We start from the raw sequence: 22,826 nt of genomic DNA on the forward strand, positions 1-22,826 counted from the left end.
TGCCTTTGTTCTTACAGTACAGAAAGAAGCTTTATAACACAAAGCCGACAAACTTGTTTTTTGAAAAACAAAACAACATTTATTTCTGTAAACTGTTTGAGTGCAGATGTTCGTTGCAACCCCAATACAGCACAGACCTCCTCCCCCCAAATGAAATGAGCCAGGAAAAAAAGAACAAAACAATATAAAATGTGCTCATGAAGAACCAAGCCAATCTCATCTTTCTTTGAGAAAAAAAAAAAATCCTTTTGAATGCGTGGCGCAGACCTAGGATGAGACCCGCAGATGCTCTGGTCCCAGGAGGGCGCGGCTGCCGCTCCGCACACGGCCAGGGTCCTCGCTGGCGGCAGAGAACTGTCCTCAAAGTGAGGAAGCTGCTCCCAGTTCTCCCTAAATCCCATCCTGCACCCCTTGCCTCTCTCCCTCGCGTCCTTGTCGCTTGGGGAGCCCCTGAAGTTAACCCTGAAAGAGTCTCTCGTCCAATCTGGACTCAGACCTTTGTCCCACTCCGGGCCACAGTGAGATTTCCATGACGAGGGTGGGAACGAACGAGCCGTTTCAGACCAGGTGGCAAAGCCACTGCCAGGCAACTGTTAAGGCGAATTTTCTCTCCTCTCTGGGTCTGAGTCAGGCCGGCGGTCTCCCCACCGAGCACCGTCTCTGTTGGCCACGTAGCTTAGGCAACTCTGAATGGGGTGGGGCGAGGGGCGAGGGGGCACATTCTGGGAGGTCTGAGCCCAAGGAATGGGATGAACGTGTGTGCTCATGAAGGCGACGGGCGCAGCCCCTGGGCAGCTGCCCCCTCCGCGGTCAGCAGGCGGGCACGCCATGGAAAACCAAGATGGCAGCACTGGTCCAGGTTCCAGAAGCAGCATGAGGCCACGATGGGCTAGGTACGCGTCAGAGAAATGCCAGGGAAAGGGGTCACCACGGGAGGAGCCTCAGATCTGATGAGGCGCGTACCCTTGGCATCAAAATGATTTTTCTTGAGTACGAGAAAGAGGGGGAAGAAAGAAAAAAAGGATGAAAGAAAGATGTTCCATGAGCGTCGTGAGACAGGACGTGGTAACAGGGCCAGGGAGGGAAGCAGGGAAGGGGAGCGGGTGCGGGCAGGGTAGCGGGCGTTGCCTCTCATTGCGTCTCCTCTCCCTGGCGGGCTGGCGGGCTGGGAGCAGAGGCCGTGGTCCCCTCCCCAGGGGAGCAGGCAGATGACTTCAGCAAGGGGCGGGGGTGGGGCTGGGGTTACTCCGTCTGGGCGTCGTAGTTGGCTCCCCCTGCCTTCTTCAGCTCGCTCTTGATGAAATCTTCCTCCAGCTCCTTCCGATCGCTGATCACAAACTCTTTAGCGAAATTCTGCAAGAACAAAATAAAACACAGAGTTCCCGTGAAGAAGGAACAGGATCCAAGCGTTGCTCAGGCAACCCGCCAGGAAGTCTTGGCACCTAAAACACTAAGAAATGATCAAAACGAGAATTCTGTGGCAGAGTGGTTTGGCAAAAAAAAAAAAAAGAAAAGAAAAAAGCACGACTAGAGATGAGAAAATGGGTGAAGTCCGGGTACTGCGTAGTCCCAAAACCATAGAGACGGTCAAGGTCAGATGTGCGTTTGATTTCTGGCTCTGTCTTTTTTTGGCTGTGTTACCTTGGGCAAGTTCCTTCAACTCTCTGTGCCTCAGTTTCCTCATCTGTGAAAAACCAGCTTGTCAGGAGAATAATAGGAGATGAGATTGGAAAGAGGCTAGTGTGCTGGTAAATGTTTAACACCAGGTTCTCGGAAAAAAAGAGAAAAAGGGGAGAAGCTTTGTAGCTTTTGCCTGTTTCCATGGTATAAGTAGTCCCACAATGACTGGCTGGAGCTGGGAAGAGATACCTGGCTGGCTCTCCTAAGCGGGTACAAGCTAGCTTCAGGCCCCCCTGGTTGTAACGATACAGAGCTTCCGGTCCCAGGTCTGAGGGATCGACCTGGGCACGGAACACACAAGAGGGGCTTTCCAGCCATACTCAGTTACTTGGGGGGGGGGGGGTTTGCTTGCATTCATTCAACAAACACCATGCCACGTGATGGGGCTATAGTGATTAACAAAATGGAAGCAGTCACCGTCTCCTCTTGGGGTGCGCAGATTTCAGCCATAAAACCCCACAGGCCTGGCAGACATGAGGCGCTCAGTAAAAGCTGGTGGCATGAATGAGTGAAGCAGCTGATCTGGCTTATCAGATAGCCCTGAGCCACGAAGGGTAAACAACTGTTTTAATTTCCATGGATCATAAGACTTCAATAAATAAGGGAAATTTCAGGACGGCAACAGATAAGAATATAGAAAAATTTACCAAAATACGAATAACAAGTCTGAAGGCCAGAAAATCATCCACATCAAAAAAAAGTCCACAAGGAAATAATATAAACAATGACCACCATTTATGAAGCACCTATGGGTACCGGACACTGCCACACATCGGCAAACTTAATTCTTAAAACCCTTTCCCGGGACCCAGCAATTCTACTCCTAGAATCCACTCAAGAGACATGAAAGCACACAGCCGCACAAACACTCGTACACAAATGTTCACAGCAGCATTATTCACGACAGCCAAAAAGCGGAAACAACCCAGTGTCCGACAGATGACGGATAAACAACACACAGTCCATCCGTACAATGGAATATTATTCGGCCATGAAAAGGAATGCTGCACTAATACATACTACAACACGGGTGAACCTTGAAAACATCGTGCTGAGTGAAAGATGCCAGACAGGAAAGACCACAGACCATATGATTTCATTCATATGAAATGTCCAGAAAGGCAAATCCACAGAGACAGAAAGCAGATTATTGTTTCCAGGGGCTGGAGACAGAAACAGGAAATGATAGAAATGTTCTAAAATTAGATTGTGATGATGGTTGCAGAACTCTGTAGATTTACGAGGTCATTGAATTGTACACATAGGTGGAATTAATTTTGTGGTATGTAAATTATACTTCAACAAATCTGTTTTTTAAAAAATCATGTAAAATGACCAATATTATTTCCATTTTAAAGATGAGAAAACAGAGGCTGAAAATTACAATATTTGCCCAAAGTCGCACAGCTAGAAGGTCCTGTTCACTCCAAAGCTGGCATTCTTAAAAGCATCACCATCTCCTTTTGGGGATGATGTTAAAAATGTTTTGGAACTAGACAGAGGTGGTGGTTGCACAACATTATGAACACACTAAATGCCACTGACTTGTATATTTTAAGATGGTTAATTTTATGTTATATGAATTTCACCTCAATTTAAAAAAATAGAATACCAAAAAAAAAAGTCACCGTACCTCCCATAAGAATAACTAAACCAGGAGAACCTCAAGGTCGAGTTTTAAAGTATAAAGACAAACCGTCTGCCAAGCCACTAAGAATACTAACAGGGAGGGGAACGGACGTTAACATTTATCAAGAAACTAATATGTGCCAGGCACAGCCTCACACATTTTCTCAGTTAATCCTCCCTCAGTATATTAGCTTTTTTTTTTTATGATAAGACCCACAGGTGGGGCTTGGCGAGATTGTGTGACTATCCCAGAATGAGTAAACATCGTCTGACCCTTTCTGCTCCCTTCCTCCATACTGTGCTGCTAAGAGTCTTCATACGTCCTCAGGACAGAGAGCGAACATGAGCTGGATGAAAGAGCCAGAAAAGAGAACCAAGAATTAACGTGTTTCTCCCCCTGAGCCCCCGTGGCATGAGGAAGGGGTGGAGAGCACATTGGAGAGGAGGAAGCCAACAGCTCAAGACGCCTACAAAAGGAAGTCCAAAGGTCCTCTGTTCTGTGGTCACCATATACGGCAATCTAAAGAAACAAGAACTCCCCTGTTTGTATCTGTTAGCCATTAAAAGATTCAGATTAAGAAGACGTTTGATAAGATCTGAGCAATCAATGCTGGAACTGTCCATGGAGCCGTGCACAGTCCACTTTGAAACCACAAGTATAGGGGACATCAAATTATGGCCAAAAGGAGGAGCAAACGAGGACAGCAGAATCTAGCAAAAACATAACAATAAATATAAATGAACAAGATTACCTTCAAAGAAAGCTATGTCTCAAACTATCAAAAGAAAGCAACTCCAAACCCTCTGCTGTGTACTGGGGGCACATTTAAAACCAAAAGCTTAGCCAAAAAAAGGATTCTATCAAACGAAAGTAAACAACCTCACGAACCCTCCAGAGGCACAAGGGGCAGGCAGGGGGCGGACAGTCACGGGGAGGCGGTCCTAGCAGCCTCGGCAGGGCCCCCCTCACACAGGATGCTCAGACATCCCCACAGGCTTCAGAGGTATGACAACGCTTCCCTCAAGGGTGGGGACTCCAGAAAAAGTCCCCAGAAGGTCTGAGTCAACCTTAAAACCAACTCACAGAGCCCCCACGCTCCTCCACCTCCATTCCTTCCAACAGTCTTTGCCGAGTGTGCTTCGGCTTGGCAAGGGAGGTGCCAGCACCCCTGGGAAGCGGGCCTCATTGTGTGTTTTCAAAAAGAGGCAGAAACAGCAAAAATGGCTCTCTGGGCAGCCAGACCCTGACCGGTGGGCAGAAACACTGAGACCAGAAGGAGCCTGCGAGGACTTGCCTGCGGCTGAAAACCACAAAGAACAGGTCTGTGCAAAGCAGGGCCACCTCTTGGCCACACTCACACCTCCACACCGTCAACCACCGTCCTGGCACCCTCCACACAGCACGAACGCCTGGCTGGGGCCGAGGCAGGCGACACCGGGGGCAGCCAGAGCCAGCAGGCGGGTCCTCACGAGCAAGGAGACTTTCACGGCCCAGAGCAACGCTAACACAGACGGAATGTTTAATTTTCCAGCAGCCACAGTGAAAAAGTAACGACGAACCAGATGACATTAATTTTAATAGTATTTCATCTAATTCCACCTGTCCAAGTTATTGCCATTTTAACGTGCAATCGATACACAAGATCATTAATGAGATCTTCTGCATTCTTTTTTCCACACGTAGGGTACAGAACAGCACGGACAAGCCAAACCTCAGGTGCCCAGCAGCCACACGTGGTGGTGACAGCACAGGTCTCGAGAGAACAGGAAAGAGTCTGAAAGCACAATGTGCTCAATCAAGGAGAACCATTAATCACAAATGTTAGAGCCGATCTGAGTGGGGGAGGGGGAGCCTTTGGTGAGGGGAGCAGGGGCTGGAAATGTTCCGCGTCTTGACCTGGGTGGTAGTTTCACAGGTGGGTATGAAAATTCAAAATTTTTAAATTCAAAAACTCATCAAGCTGTGCACCTTAGATTTGTATGTTTTCCTCTGTGCAAATTATACCTTTTCTTGGTTAAGAAAAGGGGGGAACGTGGAGCTGAAAGGAAAGAGCGTTTGAAACCCCAGCACTCACCCCCTTGTTGGATCAAGGAGCAGCAAGAGACTCAGAGAGGGGAGGCAACGCATCCCAGGGTGCACAGCAGCCTCCCGGGGGGGCCCTGGGGGCTGGTCCTGGCCCCAGGTCTGTCCTGTCCTCTTTCGTCTGCATCGCACCTCATGGGCTGCTCCAGACGGCCCGTCCCTCCCGCGTCAGCCTTTCTCACACCCTCAAGGCTGCTGAAGCCACGGGTCAAAGACTTCAGAGCAAAATGTGCCGGTCTGGGGCACGGTCACCTGGGGCTCTAGAAAGCTCTTCTTTGTCTTGTCGAGGAACACGTGTCCCTGGCTGAAAAGGGTCCCACCCTAGGGTGCAGACACCAGTATCCAAGGGGCAACGGGGAAACAGGCACGGAAAAGTCACCTTTGAGATTAGAGCTCGGCTTTCCAAAGGAAGGCTGTGTGCCACCCACAGGCCCGCCCGAACCCTCGCAATAAATGTGCAGGGGATGGGGGTCTCTCCTCCCACGTGTGAGATGGGCAGGGGCCGGACAAGGCACACACTGGCCACAATAATGCATCTTTTCCCCACACGGGTGAAGATGAATTATAAACCAAAGAGCTCAGCGTGCTGAAGGAAAGCCGCGGGTCCCCAGCAGGCTGCGTCTTGCTAAGAGAAGGGGCGCGCCCTCTGAGGAACGTGAGCCGGATGAAAACGCACAGCGTCCAACCCGCTAGGCATTCACCTGCCCGCCCACCCCAGGCCCCCCGCACTTCCCCTCCTACAACTGTTCTAAAGCGCTTCAAACAGCAAGGTTTTGAAAATCCTTCCCACGAGGTGTAATTCACTCAACGAGAACAGCTTCTTCTAACAGGCATGAGTCACCACAGACCAGGGAAACAACAAACAGCGAAATGGCACGGCCGCGCGTCTGACGGCTTCAGGAACAAAGGCGCCTGCGTCACCGTCGCAGTCCAGGAATGACACGACACTGCCTCCCTAGGAAGAGGACAAAGGACAAGAGAGGCAGGGCGCCGCATTTCAGGTGGGCACAGGGTACTGTCCCGTGCAGATGGCTGGCAGGAAGTTGTCACATCCTTCAGCGTGCTGTGGGGAGCTGTGGGCCAAAACCAAGCAGGGCAGCGGTCCACACGCCTCGAACCCTGACCCCCGCAGGGCCAGCCCACTCTTTAGCATTTGGGTGGTTGCCTGGGTGCTGACCCACTTTCCTGGCGGTGGACATTTACAGAAGCTCTAACTCCACTTTGCCTGATTTCTGACTCCAGCTACATCCGGAGCAGGGATGGCAAAAATGTGGGAAACACATTCCCCTCTCACCTCCTGTATGCACGGCAGACATCCCACAGCCATCGTGGCACTTTCCCTGCTGAGTCCAGACTCACCCTCAGAATCCTTCTTAACCCAAGACTCCAACTAACACCTGCTATTGATCAACTGACAAGCAGTATTAAATCCAGGCATACGTCTCCAATTTCTATGGTTAAAACTGCGCCTAGCATTTCTTGTTCCTCAGCAACACTCACTTTGGGGAATTCTTCCCAAAGAAATAATGCAACAGATTTTTTTTTACAATTACAATACAGTCATGCGTCACAAAATGACGTTTTGGTCAGTGACAAACTGCATAACGATGGTGGTCCCATCAGATTAGTACCACATAGCCTAGGTGTGCAGTAGGCTACACCATCTAGGTTTGTGTAGGTGCAGGCTGTGATGTTCGCACAATCACGAAATCGCCCAGCGACCCATTTCTCAGCATCACTGAACACATACCCACAGGTGTTCACGGTCAGTAAATCCCAGGCTGTTTCCACTTCTCAACAGAAGTTGAATAAATAAGTAAACAGTATCTACATTGAGCATTTCATATACATCAGACACTTATTATATACAGTATCTTATTTAATTTTTACGATTCCATGCGATACAGTATCTTATTTAATTTTTACAATTCTACCCATTACGTATTATCATCCCTGATTTTCAGAGGAGGAAGCTGAAACTCAGGGAAGGGAAGCAGCCAGCGAAAGGCCACAGCCCCGGCGAGGTGGGATGGGACTGAAACCCACATTTGACTCCACGCCAAGGCCTGTAGCAGGCGATTGAACTCACAGGCGCACACACACGCACGCCTTACACGACATGCACTCAACAGGTCAGTATCCAGCCACTGAAATTAGGAGAACTGCAAACATTTCTGAACTGCTGAAAGGACACACGGTGGACCTCTGCTAAAATTAATCATCTTTGTAGACACGCATCCCGGGGGCGAGGGCTCCGCGGGAACCAGCGGAAATAGCCGGGCGAAGCAGAGGATCGCGGCTGATCGTTATTTAGTCCCTGAATTCTGTCTGAACTAATTTTAAAAACCACAACACCTGGGATAAACCACCGTGAGGGAGAAAACGGAAAGCGTGGGGCTTTTTCCGGGAGGGAGGGTCAAAAGGCAGACCATCGAGGGACAAATAATGACAAGAGAAGGACAAGGGTGTGGAGAGACACACGGAAGGGAAGAGAAGGAGGGAGGAACACTCTGAAAGAATGAGATGCAAAGGGAGCGGGCAGCCTTCAGCCGCCACGAGCAACGTGGGGCACGCGTTCCACCCACGCCAGCTGTCTGGACCCGGCGTTCCGGGCTCCTCGGGTGAAGACCTGCACGTGTTCTAACCCGGTGTCCTCGCACCGTGGAAACCGGACGCTGGGGACAGTGTCGGGAACCACTGCATGAGGCGCCAGGAGGCCAGCTGCTGATGGGTCGCCTGGCAGGTGCCGTGCCAAGGCCGACTGGCCCAGGGCTGCGACCCGTCAGGGGCTTAGTGAGAGGCACCCAGGCCACTGCCCACTGGGCAGAGCTCCTGGCTCGTAAAAGCTGCTTCCATTTCCGGGCCAGGCTCGGGGTGTGGGGGCCCCTCTTTCTCGGTCTCACCTCTAGGAGCTGGAGCGCAGAGCCAGCCACAGGGCTCTACTGCCCGCCCCACCGCTACCGTGGGCTGCGATCCCGCCATCGGGCTCCTGCCTCAACCCTCCCCTTGGCTTCAGGACTCGTCCCTCCAAGCCTCAGTTTCCTCATCTGGGTCTTGGGGGCATTGACAGCACCTGGCCAGACACCCAGCCCCACGGCTCCTAGGCTGCTCATGGCCTTCGCTGTGTAACCAGGTGGTTTGTGTCTTAAACGTAAACATGAGCAACGCAGGGCCCCCGTGCCCGAATCCAGGCCCGGGTGAGAAGCACCAGTACAGAAGCCCCTTTCTGCCTCTGAGAAGAAGGAAGGGCCTTTCCACGAGCCAGGGCCGGGAAGGGGCGCAAACACTCCCCGAGAAGACAAACAGCAGAAAGCCCCTGGAGAGCCACAGGTGTCTCCACTTGGTGCTGGAGTGCCAGGCCTTCTTTGCGAGGGGGAGCAGCGGCCCCGTAAATCTCCCGCCAGGGAGGTGCAGGGCTCTCCCAGCTGACCCTCCCAGCTCTCGCTTCTGCTTTCTGTTGCGACAAAAGCAGAGCCTCTGGAAATTCCAACTCACCCCCAAACCCCTCCCTGAGTGCGACTGGCTTCCACAATTAAATCAACCCAAAGAACGGTTATTAAACGTTTACTAGCTTCTGTCCAGGAATACACAAAGAACAAGACACAGTCCAGAGCCTCTGTGAACAGATTTGTTTCTTCGCTTTTCAGCACCTGTTTTTCTTTTAGGCATGAGGAATACTACGTAATAAAGCAGCCACGGTCTCTGCTGTCAAGACTACTTTCCAGCATCACTTGATTATAATTTACGGAATCTGAAGATTAATAGAAACACAGATAAAGGAGCAATTCATTCCGATTCAGGCTGGCAGGAGAATGGGATAAAGAATCAGGGTTTTGAAGGATGAATAGGAGTTCATCAGTCACCAAAATGGAGAAACCCTTTTCATATTCTTTGCTTTTCTTTAATCCTTCCAACAGCTCTATGAAAATGTACACTCCCTTTTTCATAACTGAAAACAGATTCTAGAGATAAAGTTACTTGCTCTAGGTCCTAAAGCTAAGAGTTGATGGAGCTGGAATATCAACTTGGGTCTTGCTCCCCCTAGGCCCATGGTCTTTTCCATTTGCCTCAGCTGTGATGATGTTCAGTTTCCAGTTTAACAAAAAGAAAAGGTTCTACCATTAAGGAAGATTGAGAACCAATAAGTTTAAAAATAAATGTAAAAGCTTTGCTTCCTGCAGAACTTCTCAGAGCCTTTAACGTGCCCACTGCAACATGAATCTACAAAAGTAGACTTTCCACAATGCAGGTGGCTCAGAACACTTTGCCTGGTGCTGGAGGACTTTGGGAAACGTGGAGAGGGGTGAAGAGACTGAGTCGGGGGCTGGACAGGCTGGGCTGCAGGCAGAGCAGCGCTGGGACCTGGAGCAAGTCACCCAACTTCCTCAGGCCCCAGGCCCCTCATCTATAAAATGGAGCTGATGACAGAACTGGCCTGGTGGTGAAGAACAAATGATTTTAATATGCAGAAAGGGCTTAAAAGTGCCAGGCACACAGTGGGGGCACAAACTCCCGTTGCTGATATTAGTGCCACGTGGTACACGAGTGACCCTCCGGGAGGAGGGTTGGGTACATCTGGTCCCGGCTCTGGGGTGGGAGGAGGTCCAGGATGGAAGCCGCCCCGGCTCCTGGGGTTCAGAAGCTGTCAGAAGGCACACCGAGCTGGCCGTCCCACCCCATCACTGAAACGTCGGTCCTCCCCGCCTCCGCTGCCTCCTGGAGGAACACTCTGCCCTTCGCTGTCCCCAGGCTGAAAGCTGAGAGGTTCCCTCTGGCTACTTGGCTCTGTGACCATTCAGATGATGTTAAAAAATAAAAGGACCACGTGACCAGACCCGTTCTGCAAGGCGAGCACAATGCACCCCTGGCTGAGTCTGCTCTAAATCAGGACGGCCCAGCCTGGTGCGGGCAGGTCTCCAGCGGGGGTGACTGCATTGTCGCCGTAATCCCACAGAGGCGCCGGGACAAGGGGACGGGGGCTCTGTCCCAGGGAGCAGTCGGGCACCTCCGAGCGGCAGATGACGGCTGCCACGAAGCAGCCATGCGTGCTGTCCACTCGGCACATTCCCTGGGCCCAGGTCCACGGTCACCACGGCCCCGCCCCTGCCGCCCACCGCGTGCCGGCCTGGGGCTCCTTCCGTCTTGTTTCCCGCAGACGCAGCCACAGCCACGGCTCAGTGTCTCCGCCTGGCTCTGGACCCAGACGATAGAGACCCAGCGTCGAAGCTCCTGACCCCTCCAGGTCCAGCCCCGGACCTGCTGCTTATTAGCCAAGGGTTCAGGACAAGTCCTCTCCCTGCTCTGGGCCTCAGTTTCCCCAAATGCTCATGCACCTGGGAGGCAGGTGAGGGCACTTGTTGAAGTCAGCGCTGGCAAGGGCGGGGGCTGTGTTGCTGATGGGTGTGACTTGGTCCAGGGCACTTGTAAGACCATTAGGCAACGTGGATCTACAAGATTCACACCCGGTCACTCAATACGTGGACCCAGCACCTCCTAAGGAAATAGTCCACAGGCAAAAAAGCGGTGCAGTGCGGTGCTGTCTACAGGGAAACCTGACCAGACCAACGACCAGACTCAGTTCTCTTCTAAGCCCTTCCTCTCAACTTGCTCATTCATCCCCACAACAACCCCAAGAAGCAGACACCACATTACCCCTGTTTTAGACCTCAGGGGACTGAGGCCCAGAGAGGGTAAGCAAGTGCCCAAGGCCACACAGTGAGCGCTGGAGCTGAAACCTGAACCCTCGCCATCTGGCTCAGAAGCTACACTCCACTGCATTGCACTGTCTCTTTGTCTGACAAAGAACAAGGTTTCTTTAAAGGTAAGATACCGTCATAAACAAAGTACCCCATTTAAAAAACAAGAAAAAATTTCAGCACGTGTCAAAACAGAATATGACACAGCAAGTCAACTCACCGAACTTGTTTTATAAATGGGGAAACCGAGGCCCAGAAGGGGAGAGAGACTCGCCCACAGTCAGGGAGGCGGCATCAAGAGCCACCCTTCTGGACTGCAGTGTCTCCACATCCATTTACATGCTCTACGTTTCACACAGAGTAAAGGATGTGGGTTATGTTGCTTTCATTGCCATAAAAGCTAAGAGTCTATTAACAGTCTGAAACCAGAAGTCAATCCACTTATTCTCCACGTGGAAACTGTAGTAAAAGGCAGCTGGAGAAGGGGTCCAGTGCCCAAGGCATGGAGCCCACAATGGCCCATCTGGAAGGCCCCTTAACGAACATCTGGTCCAAGTCCTCGTTAAACGGAGGGAAAAGCTGACACAGGGCCAGGTTCAGCATGATTTTAGTGACTGTCAAAAGACACCGTTATGCCCTCATAATTGACCCTTTGTTACTTAAATGTATCTGTAGCTGTAGAATAAAGGTGAGGTCTTGTAACAGCTCCAGATAATAAATCTTTCTAAATGCAGAGGTAGAAAATGCAAAAGGTAATGGTCAAAATACTACCTTGCACCTGCAGTTCAAGATGGTGTCCCAGCCTTTTCACCTACCGGCATCCCTTTCTTTTAACAACTGGGATCACGCTGCAGCTGCCAATCACGAAGCCCCGCCTCCCTGCCCCACAGGATGTACACGTGACCTAAACTGGGCCAATCAGGGCCCTGGTAAGGGAATGATTGACTCAGGGAGGAGGGCTCTCTCCTCCCCGAGGATCAACACCCAGAAGAACCACCGGAGCCTGAACCATTTCTCCTGCTGCACAAAGAGGCCGCCTGAGGCCAAACCCACGAAAATGGAGATGAAAAGAAGATTCTGCTTGAGCCCTTGATCCAGCCACACCTAAAGCTGGAAACCCCTGTACTTTCCAGTTCAGAGATCCAGGCAATTCCTGTTTCTGTTTCAACGTTATTTGAGCTTGTAAACAAATGAATTATAACCGATACTCCCATGGAAGGTCCCCACCAAAGAATCATATTTCCCAAGGTCACCCTCAGTCACTGGCCCGCTTAACCAAATTGAGAAGAGTTCTAGATTTAAAAGGAACTCTGCAGACTGCTGATGGGTACAGGGTTTCCTTTGGGGGTGATGAAAAAGTGCTGGACCTGGACAAGTGGGATGATGGCACAACACTGTGGATGTGCTTCCGGCCATGGAACTGTACACTTTAAAATGGCTAAAGTGACAAATTTTATGTTATTGTATTCTGCCAGAACTTTAAAAACGGAAAGGAAAAAGGAGCTTTGCAGAGATTTGAAAGGCTGGCCACCCCCACCGGACACATCCCGGCAAATATTCCCTCCCAATGTCCCCCTTTCTCCTGGCCACGTCCGGGCTGACCAGCAGAGGAGGACTAAGCGTGGACCGTAAAATTCAATAGGAGACCTTTGGCCACGGAACATGCATTCCTTTGCATTTTCCATTCTGCTGCCACAAGGGAGACCTCTAAAAGCTGGTTAACCATTAAAAGCCACACTGGCCTGGAGAAAAATAGCCCGCAGGGTTGAGGAGGTGGCCTCGCAAAGCCAGGGTGTCAGTGGTGACAGGGTGCAGACACAGAGCTGCCCGGTAATGCTGATGTCGATGGGAAGTGAATGACATCACTCAGCATTTGCTCTGTGCAGGCGCTGGGCTTGGAAGGTAATCTGACACCCAGACCTCGTTAAACCGGTCACCACTCCGGTTAACTCTGGAACCCCACCTCTTCGAATGTATTCTAAAGAAATAAACCAGCAGAAAAGAGAGAGGAGCGGCAGAGAGTAAAATGTTGGTTGGAACATTATTTATAAAAATAAAACTTTGGGGCCAGCCCAATGGCATAGTGGTTAAGTTTGCATGCTCCACTTCAGTACCCCAGGGTTCGCAGGTTCAGATCCTGGGCATGGACCTACACACCGCTCATCAAGCCATGCTATGGCAGCATCCCACATACAAAATAGAGGAAGATTGGCACAGATGTTAGCTCAGTGACAATCTCCCTCAAGCAAAAAGAAGAAGACTGGCAAGATGTTAGCTCAGGGCCAATCTTCTTCAACAGAAAAAAAATAAAATAAAACCTGGCAGCAACTCAAGAGGCCAACAACGGGGGAACATTTAGGACATTACAGTGCACTTGTGAAATAGGACACTCAGCCACCAGCAAAACGTTTATCACAAAGACTCTGCAGCCACATAATTTATGAAATTATGCTAAGTAAAACAGAGAGAAACGAAGCCAAGCAGAGCGTGACTTGCAGGCTGTGGCTGCGGGAATGCTCAGAGGTGGGTGAGCTCGCCCACGGAGCTGGGAGGGAGGATGGAAAACAGGCTGTGATAATGGAATGATAGGAATTTTTTTCTTTCCTATTACTATTTTTTAAATAAAAGTTTTATCGGGAGACCATTTTAGATTTACAGAAAAGGTGCAGAGACAGTAGCAAGAATTCCCACACACCCCACAGGCTGTCTTCACAATTGTTAACGCCGTAAGATACTGTGGTACCTTTGTCACAACTAAGGAGCCAACGTGGGAACGTTACTGTTAACTAAACTCCAGATTTCACTGCGATTTCCCTAGTCTTTCCATTCTAGGATTCAATCCAGGATTCCACGTTGCATTCAGGCTAGTTTTGTGTGTGTGCATTTTGTTTTAGTTTTTCATAGCACGATGGCTTTGAGTATATTCGCACATATGTGCGACCATCACCATGGTCAATTTTAGAGTATTTCCATCACCTTCAAAGAAACCCCATACCCAGTAGCTGCCACCTTCCAACGCTGGGTTTTGCAAAATGGAGAACCTTTGACAAGGAGACAACTCTCCCTCACGTCCCTTCCCCTGGGTGATCTTTCTGGAATTCAGATTTTCTTTTCTCAGCATGACCCCATGCCGTAGCCCCAAAGGAACCACCTTGGAGATTTCTGACAGTGTCAATTTTTGTTGTCTAGGATAGAAAAAAGCCTTTAAAATAGAGAGGTCTACAAGTAGAAGTGTTCAGGAGCTCAGAGACGAAACCAAGGGTACACCCACCTTCCCCTCTTTCCTTCCAGTCTAATGGCGCTGGGGAAGAAGTCAGCCGTGGCCAGTGCCCAGCTCCCCAGCCCAGGTGTCTGTGGCATTGGTGACACAGCCTTTGTCATTCTACAGCCACCAACATCATAACACCCCCACTGGCCCTCATAAAGTTGGACATAAGGTTGACATCTATTCATTCAACAAGCATTACGAGTACCTACTGTGTGCCAGGCACTGCTCACAGAGGGCACACGTGAATTCTTCCACTGGGTCCTCACGGCCACCACTGGAAGTCCATCATCGTTCAACTTTGTGTTGACCGCCATTTTGGCTGTCCCTCCCGCCCCCTTCTCCATGAACTGCCTGCCTCCCCTCAAAGGGAGACTCCCAGCATCCCTCAGGTGATGGGCAGGACCACAGACACAGCTACCTGCTGCCCAGCCCACCCCCTGAGAACAGTTCTACTAACAGGTCAGCCGCGGCTCTAGTGGTCCAGGGACGGAGCACATTCAAAGTCACATCTAAGTCACAGATGCAGGAGTCGAGCCCAGCCCTCTCACCCTGCCGGATGGTGACCGTGCGTGACCCCCAACCCAGGAGAACAGGAGACAGTCACCTGCACCACCTCTTTCACCAGCGTCTTGTCGGTGCCGGTTTTGGCTCGCTGCAGCCCGCTGACGTTCTCGCCGATCCACGTGATGAGGGCAAACTTGGACCTCTTGCTCATGGCGTCCCCGGTGGTGAAACGCACGAAGGCAAACAGCCGGATGTCATCTGCAGCCAACAGCAAAGAGAGGGCGCGGTGCTCGGTTAAAACACCCCCAGACTGCGAGTCCCCGAGGAGGGGCCGGGGGCCGCGAGTGCGCCCGGAGGGCAGGGCAGGGGCGCAACCCTGACCTTGCCACGGTCCCTCCCTGAATCCCGACACCACCACCGCGGGCTCTCACGCCCGTGTCACAGATGGAGATGAGGTTCAGAGAGGTCACGGGACCCCCTCCAGGCCACACAGGCAGCTGGAGGCCATGCTGGGATTCGAACCCAGGCCTCTGGCTGCTCCACCTGTGACCCTCCCCTCCCCTCCCGTCACACGGTCAAGGCTCAAATTCTGGGTCTTAGTTAGGGAGCAGAAGTCTGTCACTTCTTATCCCCAATCGCTGAGGCCCTCCCTGGAACGCAAAAGCCACACAGGGGAGAGATGGGACCCAGGCTGGGGGAGGGTGGGGGGAGGCTCAGAGACCCGGCCCTTATTTGGGCCCGGGTACAGATCCACGCCCACGGGCACGACCAGGTTATGCTACACAGGCCAATAAGGAAGTCTGAATCTTTTTCCATTGAGCGTGTTATGCTTGTTATATTGTCATATATTCATTTTTATTAAAATGACGCTGGGGGCTATTTTGTTCCCTTGATCTACATTTAAGTCTGTTTGATGACCAAGATCCTTGCTATCGTCACTTTAGAATCTCTCCCGCCGTCTGCCATGCTGAGCTCCCCGTCCTCCTCTGCTCTGCGTTACCAAAATGTCATGTGACATTCCTCAGTTTGTAAAGTGACCTGTGCGTCTGTGTGTGTGTGTGTGCGAGCGTGTGTCCCACGAGGACAGACGAGGGTTCCTCCGCCTCAGCACTCCTGACGTTTGGGGCTGGGTCACTCTTTGTGGGGCAGCCACCCTGTGTGTTGTAGGACGTTGAGCTGCATCCCTAGCCGCCACACACTAGATGCCAGCATCACACCCCCCGCCCCACTTATGACAACCAAAAACGTCTCCAGACATTGCCCATTGTCCCTTCGGGGGCAGAATTGCGCCCCCGCTGAGAGTCAATTTCTAGACATAGTTTGTATCCCCACTTTGTGTTTTCCACCAAAATTCTGTGCTCTCATTGAGGAAATCACATATCCTCACTCAGCCTAATTCCTAAATATCTCATATTCTAATTGCAACTATCAGTGAGATCTCATTGCAACCCCTAGCAGGTGATGGGTGGCGCACGTGGACACGGCCGGATGGGGGTCATTCATCTTGTACTTGCTGCTTTGCTCGGTTAGCTCTTACGGTCTCGACGGCCTTTGGGATTTCTCAGGTACCCAATGACACCGCAGGGCAGCACTTCGCAAACATTCCTGTGTATCTGAGTCGCTTGGGAATCCTGCTAAATGCAGATTCTGACTCAGCACGTCTAGGATGGGGCTCTGGGGTCTGCATTTCTAACTAGCTCCCAGGTGAGGCTGATGACGCTGCTCAAAGAACCACATATTGAGGTTTTAAGATTTCTTTTTTTTAAATCAAGGTGCCTTTCTTCCTAGAATCTTTCTAGGCGCCTCCATGCCAAAACCCATCCAATGTGGAAGTTCACACTGAGACCCCAGACCACCAGCCCAGTGAGTGTGACGGAGACACAGTGTGGAGCTGGTGAGGTCCACTGCCTGGCCAGGACCTCAAAGCCTGAGCACATCCTGGACGGCAAGCTCCAGCATCTGATGGGCGACCATCTGTCCCAGGGGAGCGGAGAAACGGTTCTCAAACTCTACAGTCCAGGCCAGGGGACTCCCCACACGCATTTCTTAAAGGAAACAGACACTGACCACCATTCACACTGATACAGCACTCTCTTATAAAACATGTGTATCTTTGATGGTCTCATTTGGTCTTCACAAGGATGCTGTGAGGTGGGCAATGGGGGGCCACCATGGTGACCTTCATTAACATCCAAATTGCCACTTGATAGAGGAGGCCAGAGGCTGTGTGATGTGCCCTAGGTTATGACAATGACAAAGCCAAGAGTGGGGACATCGTGGGTGTGTCTGCCCAGCCCCTCATGGTTTGGGGAACTGCCCCCACCCAGCCACGGGAGTCTGGTGGGCGTGCATCACGGGACCTGACCATGGGGTCAGTGGGTGACAGACAGTGGACACAGAGAAGAAACGATGGTCTCAGAGACGCTTCAGAACAAATCGACAGGGCTTGGTGACCGACTGGCATGGGAAGGACAGAAAGAGTCCAGGGGACTTCCACACGGGGGTACAAACTCCATCTCTTACTCCCCAAGGACTCTGACTTAATCCCCAAACATCTGAGCCTCAGCTGCCTCATCTGTAAAATGGGGTGACTTTTTTTTGTCCTTCCCACTTTTTTTCTTTATTGAGGTAAAAGTCACATAACATAAAATTCACCATTTTAACTATTTTATAGAGTACAATTCAGTGGCATTTAGTACATTCACAATGTCGTGCAACCATCACCACTACCTAATTCCAGAACCTTTTCATCACCCCAGCCAGAAACCCCACACCCCACACCCCCCAGCATCACTCCCCACCCCCACCCCCCAGCCCTAAGCAGCCACTAATCTGCTCTCTGTCTCTGAATTTGCCTGTTCTGGACATTTCACACAGTTGGAGTCCCACACTATGTGGTCTTTTGTGTCTGACTTCTTCCACTCAGCATGTTTTCGAGGTTCACCCACATTGTAGCGTGATTAGGACCTCATTCCTTTTATGGCTGAAGAATATCCCATTGTGTGGATATGCCACATTCTGTCCATTCACTCATCTGCTGATGGACATTCGGGATGTTTCCAAACTGGGGAGAGTTTATACGTCCCTCACGAGTTGAAGGTGAGAATTAAATATGAACACCGTGAAACCCACCTGGCCCATCCTGGTACACCCTTCTCCCCGAAGCTGCAGCCGCAGGGCGGAGCCGCCAGGTGGGTGGTGAGCACAGGAAATGAGGTTGATGGGACGGAGGAACTGAAATTCACGGCGGGGGGGCCAGGGCAGCTGGAGCGCTGGGGGAGAAGCCCTGTGGCTCAGAGCCCTCCCCAGCACTCAGGGCCGTGTCCGGGAAGCCAGAGCACTGTCTTGCATGGTGTCATTGGAGGAAAAGGAAAACCAGCACCAAAGTGTTTAATTAAATCGCTGCCTGGACCTGAGGGGGAGGCGGGGCCACACATCGGATGCCTCCCGACTTGAGGCAACACAAGCCCAAAAAAATAGCCATCTGTTTCCATGGCAACCACTCTACTTCCCACTCCACATTGGTCAGTGTGGCATTTGGGTTCCTGTGATGGCATTTAGATCCCAAGCGCCCCAAGGCTGGCCAAAGCCCCCACGTGGGAAAGTTGCAAACCGTGTGTCCCAAGTACCGGCCCAGACCTGGCACAAGATAGATGCACGATAAGGCACACCCCCCACCTCCAAGGACACGGGGAGCCTGGCCCTTGAGGACCTTCCAGAACCGCACGCTGATGTCATCTAAGGTATCACGGCAGGAGGGCCTGTCTTCCCGGGTGGCTGTTTGGTGCTTATCTGACAATGGTCTGGCCAACAAGATTGCTGACGTCTTTGAAAATCCAAGAGTCACGTTATGCTTACAAATGTTTACCGCTCGAGATTTGGCACGACATGGAAACGTCAGCTGAGTCTGAGATGAAAACCTTGTTAGTCTGGGCAACATTTTCATAGCTGCCCACGCAGACCTAAAGCCCCTCTCTCCCCGACTCGTCCTGACGGAGGTTCCAAGCCCATTTTGACCTCAAACCGGTCCGTGCAGGAGGGAGTTCTAGTTCTTACTGGCTGGTTGGGCTGCCTTCCCTCCCCAGAACCAACCAGACAGACCAAACACAAACGCACACGTGGGTGTATCCACCGAAAAGCACAGCCAGACCTCATCCTAGATGTACACGTGCGTATATGTGTATACACATACACATAAGTAGCATGTGCATGTGCGTGCATGTGTGTGTGCATGTCGTGCATGTGTGTGTGCACGCGTACACTACGACAGCAACACTGGTCAGAAGAAGGTTGGTACGTGAGGTTGCTGTCACTCCATGGTTCTACTCGGTCCCCAATGGGGCCACGGCACATCTTTTCAGACTGCGACAGAGGAGCTGAGGGTGCCCTGTGGATGACCCCAGCGGGGGAAGCCAGCCGCCTGGACCTTCCCCGAACGCTCGCACCAGGAGACAGACCCCCGACCTCCTCTGAGAGGCCAGCCCAGCTGCTCCTTCGGCCCTTTGCCCTCCACCTTCTGCTCCACCACGTCCAGGTTAAAGTCCAAGTTCCAGAATCGATTAGAAGCTCAGCCCCACTGCGTCCCAGCTCTGTCACCTAGACCAGATTCCCGACTGTCTCTGAGCCTCAGTTTCCACATCTGCAAAATGGGTCCAATACCGACCTCACTGGGTGGTTGTGAGGATTAAATGAAAACATCACATGTGGAAGGCTTGGGTGATGGGGATGGTCGCTGTTTTCCTATCCTCATCTCTCCCATGAAGCTGCCCTCGGAGGTCCCCAGTGGCCTCCTAACAGCCAAACCCAACGGACAGCCCCCCTGCCCTCTACCTTCCTTGCTGGCTTTCTGTGTCCACCAACCTTACGCTCACTCCTCAGTCATTTAGTCACTCGTTCCATGAGTATTTCTTGAGGACCTACTATGTGTCGAGCACAGTGGTCAGCACTGGGAGTACAGATTAGACCAGCGAGGGACTTGATGATGACAGAGGCCGGTGGTTTTTGAGCGCTTACAATGTGCCAGGCACTTACACGCATCTGCACATTTCTTCATCCCAACCTCTCTGTGAGGTCAGCTCTGCTCACGATCCCATTTTACAAATGAAGAAACTGGGGCTCAGAGAGGCGCAGTGATGAGGAACCAGGCAACGTTTCCCTGCCCGGTGGAGAACTGGTCAAGTCTAGAGCAGCAGTTCTCAAAGTGCGGTCCTCGGGCCAGCAGCATGAGCGTCACCCAGGAACTCACGGGAATTCAGAGACTCTGGGAATGGGGCCTGGAAACCGAGTTTGAACAAGCCCCGAGGGCGATTCTGATGCCTCCAAAGCTTGAGAACCACTGACCGAGAGAAAGAGGCGAGAAGAAGAGGAAACGATGGGGCTTTCAGCACGGAAAGCTCGCTCCACCCCTGGCAGGGAAAGGGCAAGACGAAAGGTCTCAGCCGAAAAGCTGAAGTGCTCAGGGCTCAGCCCCCACCCCTTCCTCCTCGCCCACACCCCTTTCATTTTAAGGAACTCATCATGTAGAGGGGCTTCCGGTATGGCCTGGCTTCTCAACAGTATAATATACAGAATTCGAGGGATCTAGGCATGGTTCCTGCGCATCTCACCACCAAAGACCACCGGGACTGGCCCCCAGGGGGTCTCCCTCCACCCAAAATCCCAGGGCCCAGGAAAGAGCAGAGCGGTATTTAGAAAAAGAGCTACTGAACTTGGCCCTGGGTTTCAGGTAGTTCTTTCTGTTGCCTCTAGATCATCCATTTGACATAAGCCATCATTCACCAGGATTTCTAGTGCATCATAAAATGACGCAGGGCCCCATCCCAGGGGAGACGTCACCAATGACAAAGCAAAGTCAGGAGCGCCGTCCCTGAGGACGGTCAACACCTCTGTGCGTGGCCTTCTGGCCGGTGCCATGGGCTCAAAGCCCAGGTTGCCTGCACGCTAGGTGCTCCCGATTCAGGGACTGTGGACAGCCCCTCCTTCCCGCCCACTGAGAGTCTTGTCCATGAAAAGACGGTCCTCACACGGTGTTAATAAAACGCCGTCCACAAAGAAACTTGACCCTTTGGTTGACCTGTGAAGCGTCATCACAGGCCAATGGAGGTTTATCATGTGGAAAAGCCTCTGGACCAGGCCATCCCACCAGCCGTCAGGACCCCTCAGGACCTAGAAGCCCCAGGCAGGGCCCTTGGTTCAATGTCCTGTTCCTCTCTTCAGGGCTCCTCATCCGCATTTCCTAAGTCAGTGAATTCACAGCAATGAGTCATCACACGTGAAGTCCCGGGGATGTTCCCGGCACAGAGTAAGCGCTCAGAGACACTGGCTGTGTCGTGTAGCGTTCTCTCCTCTGCAGCCTGTCCTCCTCTGGCTCTGCTCCTACACCCCTCTAACACCCGGCATTTCCCTCCTTCTCTCCCATCCATTGCCTTTGCCACCCTCACCTCCTCCCCGTCTGCGTCTCTCCCTCCACCTCTCCTCACCTCTCCGCGCACTCCGTCTCAGGCTAGAAAGGAAGGATTTAGGAAGAGAGAGAGGGAAGGCAGGAGGACCGAGGGGGCGATGCTGAGCAGTCATAGCAAGGGCACAAGGGAGGGAACAGAATGACACAGAGGGAGAGAGGACCACAAAAGGGCAGGGGCAGAGGGATAAAGGAAAAAGGGGGGATTCAGACTTCTCTAGAATCACCAAGCCCACCAGGACGAGCTGCTCTGATATTCTCCCAAAAACCACGAACAGCACCTAACCCCACTACCCGCCCCGTCCCTCCCACCCGGACCTGAAATCTGCCAAGGTTCACGTAACCACAGAGCGGCTGATTCTGACCAGGCCCGCCCAGCACTCTCCCCAGGGTGACCCAGCACAGGATCCACGTTGCTCAGGGCCCCCACCTCCTCCCAGAAGGGATCCTAGTCTTCCCCACTGCCTGCCCCCAAAGCAGTCCTGGCTGGAGACGGACCAAACCCTGAGGAGACTGAGGATCCCCGACGGGCCAAGTAGCACGCAACTGTCACATGCTTGTGCAAATGCCTTGAACGATTTTTTTCTTTACACACAAAACACATACTAGATGTAGAATAATTATAAGTACAAATAAGCAGAAATAATTGCCTCACCACCTAAGGAACCCTAAGTGAACACTCAAAGTCACACCTAAGTAAACTGTTGGGCACATGTCCCTCTAATGGTTTTAGCTACTTTCCTATCTATGCAGTTCTTGTTCCACCCCCAGCGCCAGACACAGAGTGGGCACCCGATGCCCATCTGCGGCAACAGAAAGAAAAAGCAGAGAGAGCTCAGCATTTCGTAACTTCCACCCAACACTGAACTTCAGAGCAAGACAAAAGAAAGGAGGAAGAGGAGGGGAGGAAATTGCCCCAGAGCAAGACATGATTGCAGCCCGCTAGAAGCTGACCTTACCTTATATAGACTCCCTAAGAAGTTATGCAAACAAGGGTCAGCAAGGAAGAAAACAACCACACACCAAAAAGCTGAGCTGTCAGCTTCCACTAGCGAGCTCGCTGAGCGAATGAAAGGAAATGGAAAGAATTCTAACATCCTGCCGCCAGCCTGGGGCAAGGGGACAACTGGACAGTGGCCACGGCAGGGCTGGCTCCCAGCGGGCTGCTAATGGGGGAGCCCAGGCAGCGACAAGACCAGGACTTTGGAAGGGGAAAATGTCCTCTCTCGGACACAGAGGACGGAGGGCTGTGGGGGGGTCCCGGGAGGGGCACGGAGGCCTGAGGCCAAAAGGAGGCGGGGTCCTCCCTTGAAGTGGGAGCTGTCCTCATTGAAAAGCCCGATGTCACTGGCTGTCTCTGTCTCAGTGACTTTTATTGCCTGCCCTGATTGGTAAGACAAACAACAAAAAACCCTCCTGTCCCACTCAAAACAATTTTAGCAAGTATTAAAAAGTATAAAAAATAAAGAAAACTCATCATGCCAGGAATGAAAGCCCTATCTACATTGT

The 22,826-nt window shown here is 51.8% G+C and overlaps 1 protein-coding gene across 1 annotated transcript in view; it reads right to left on the bottom strand.

The window, feature by feature from the left end:
- Nucleotides 1-56: 56 nt before the first annotated feature.
- The window catches only part of COTL1 (coactosin like F-actin binding protein 1), a 38,769-nt gene continuing 15,999 nt past the window's right edge, over nucleotides 57-22,826 (bottom strand). The window contains exons 3-4 of the mRNA XM_001499862.5: nucleotides 14,961-15,118; nucleotides 57-1,353 (exon numbers count right to left, since the gene is read on the bottom strand). Coding sequence (XP_001499912.2) covers nucleotides 1,243-1,353; nucleotides 14,961-15,118 — 269 coding nt within the window. The 3' untranslated portion in view covers nucleotides 57-1,242. The remainder of the gene's footprint in view (nucleotides 1,354-14,960; nucleotides 15,119-22,826) is intronic.

Source organism: Equus caballus, chromosome 3 (genome assembly GCF_041296265.1).
Source record: "Equus caballus isolate H_3958 breed thoroughbred chromosome 3, TB-T2T, whole genome shotgun sequence".
NCBI classification, from domain to species: Eukaryota; Metazoa; Chordata; class Mammalia; order Perissodactyla; family Equidae; genus Equus; species Equus caballus.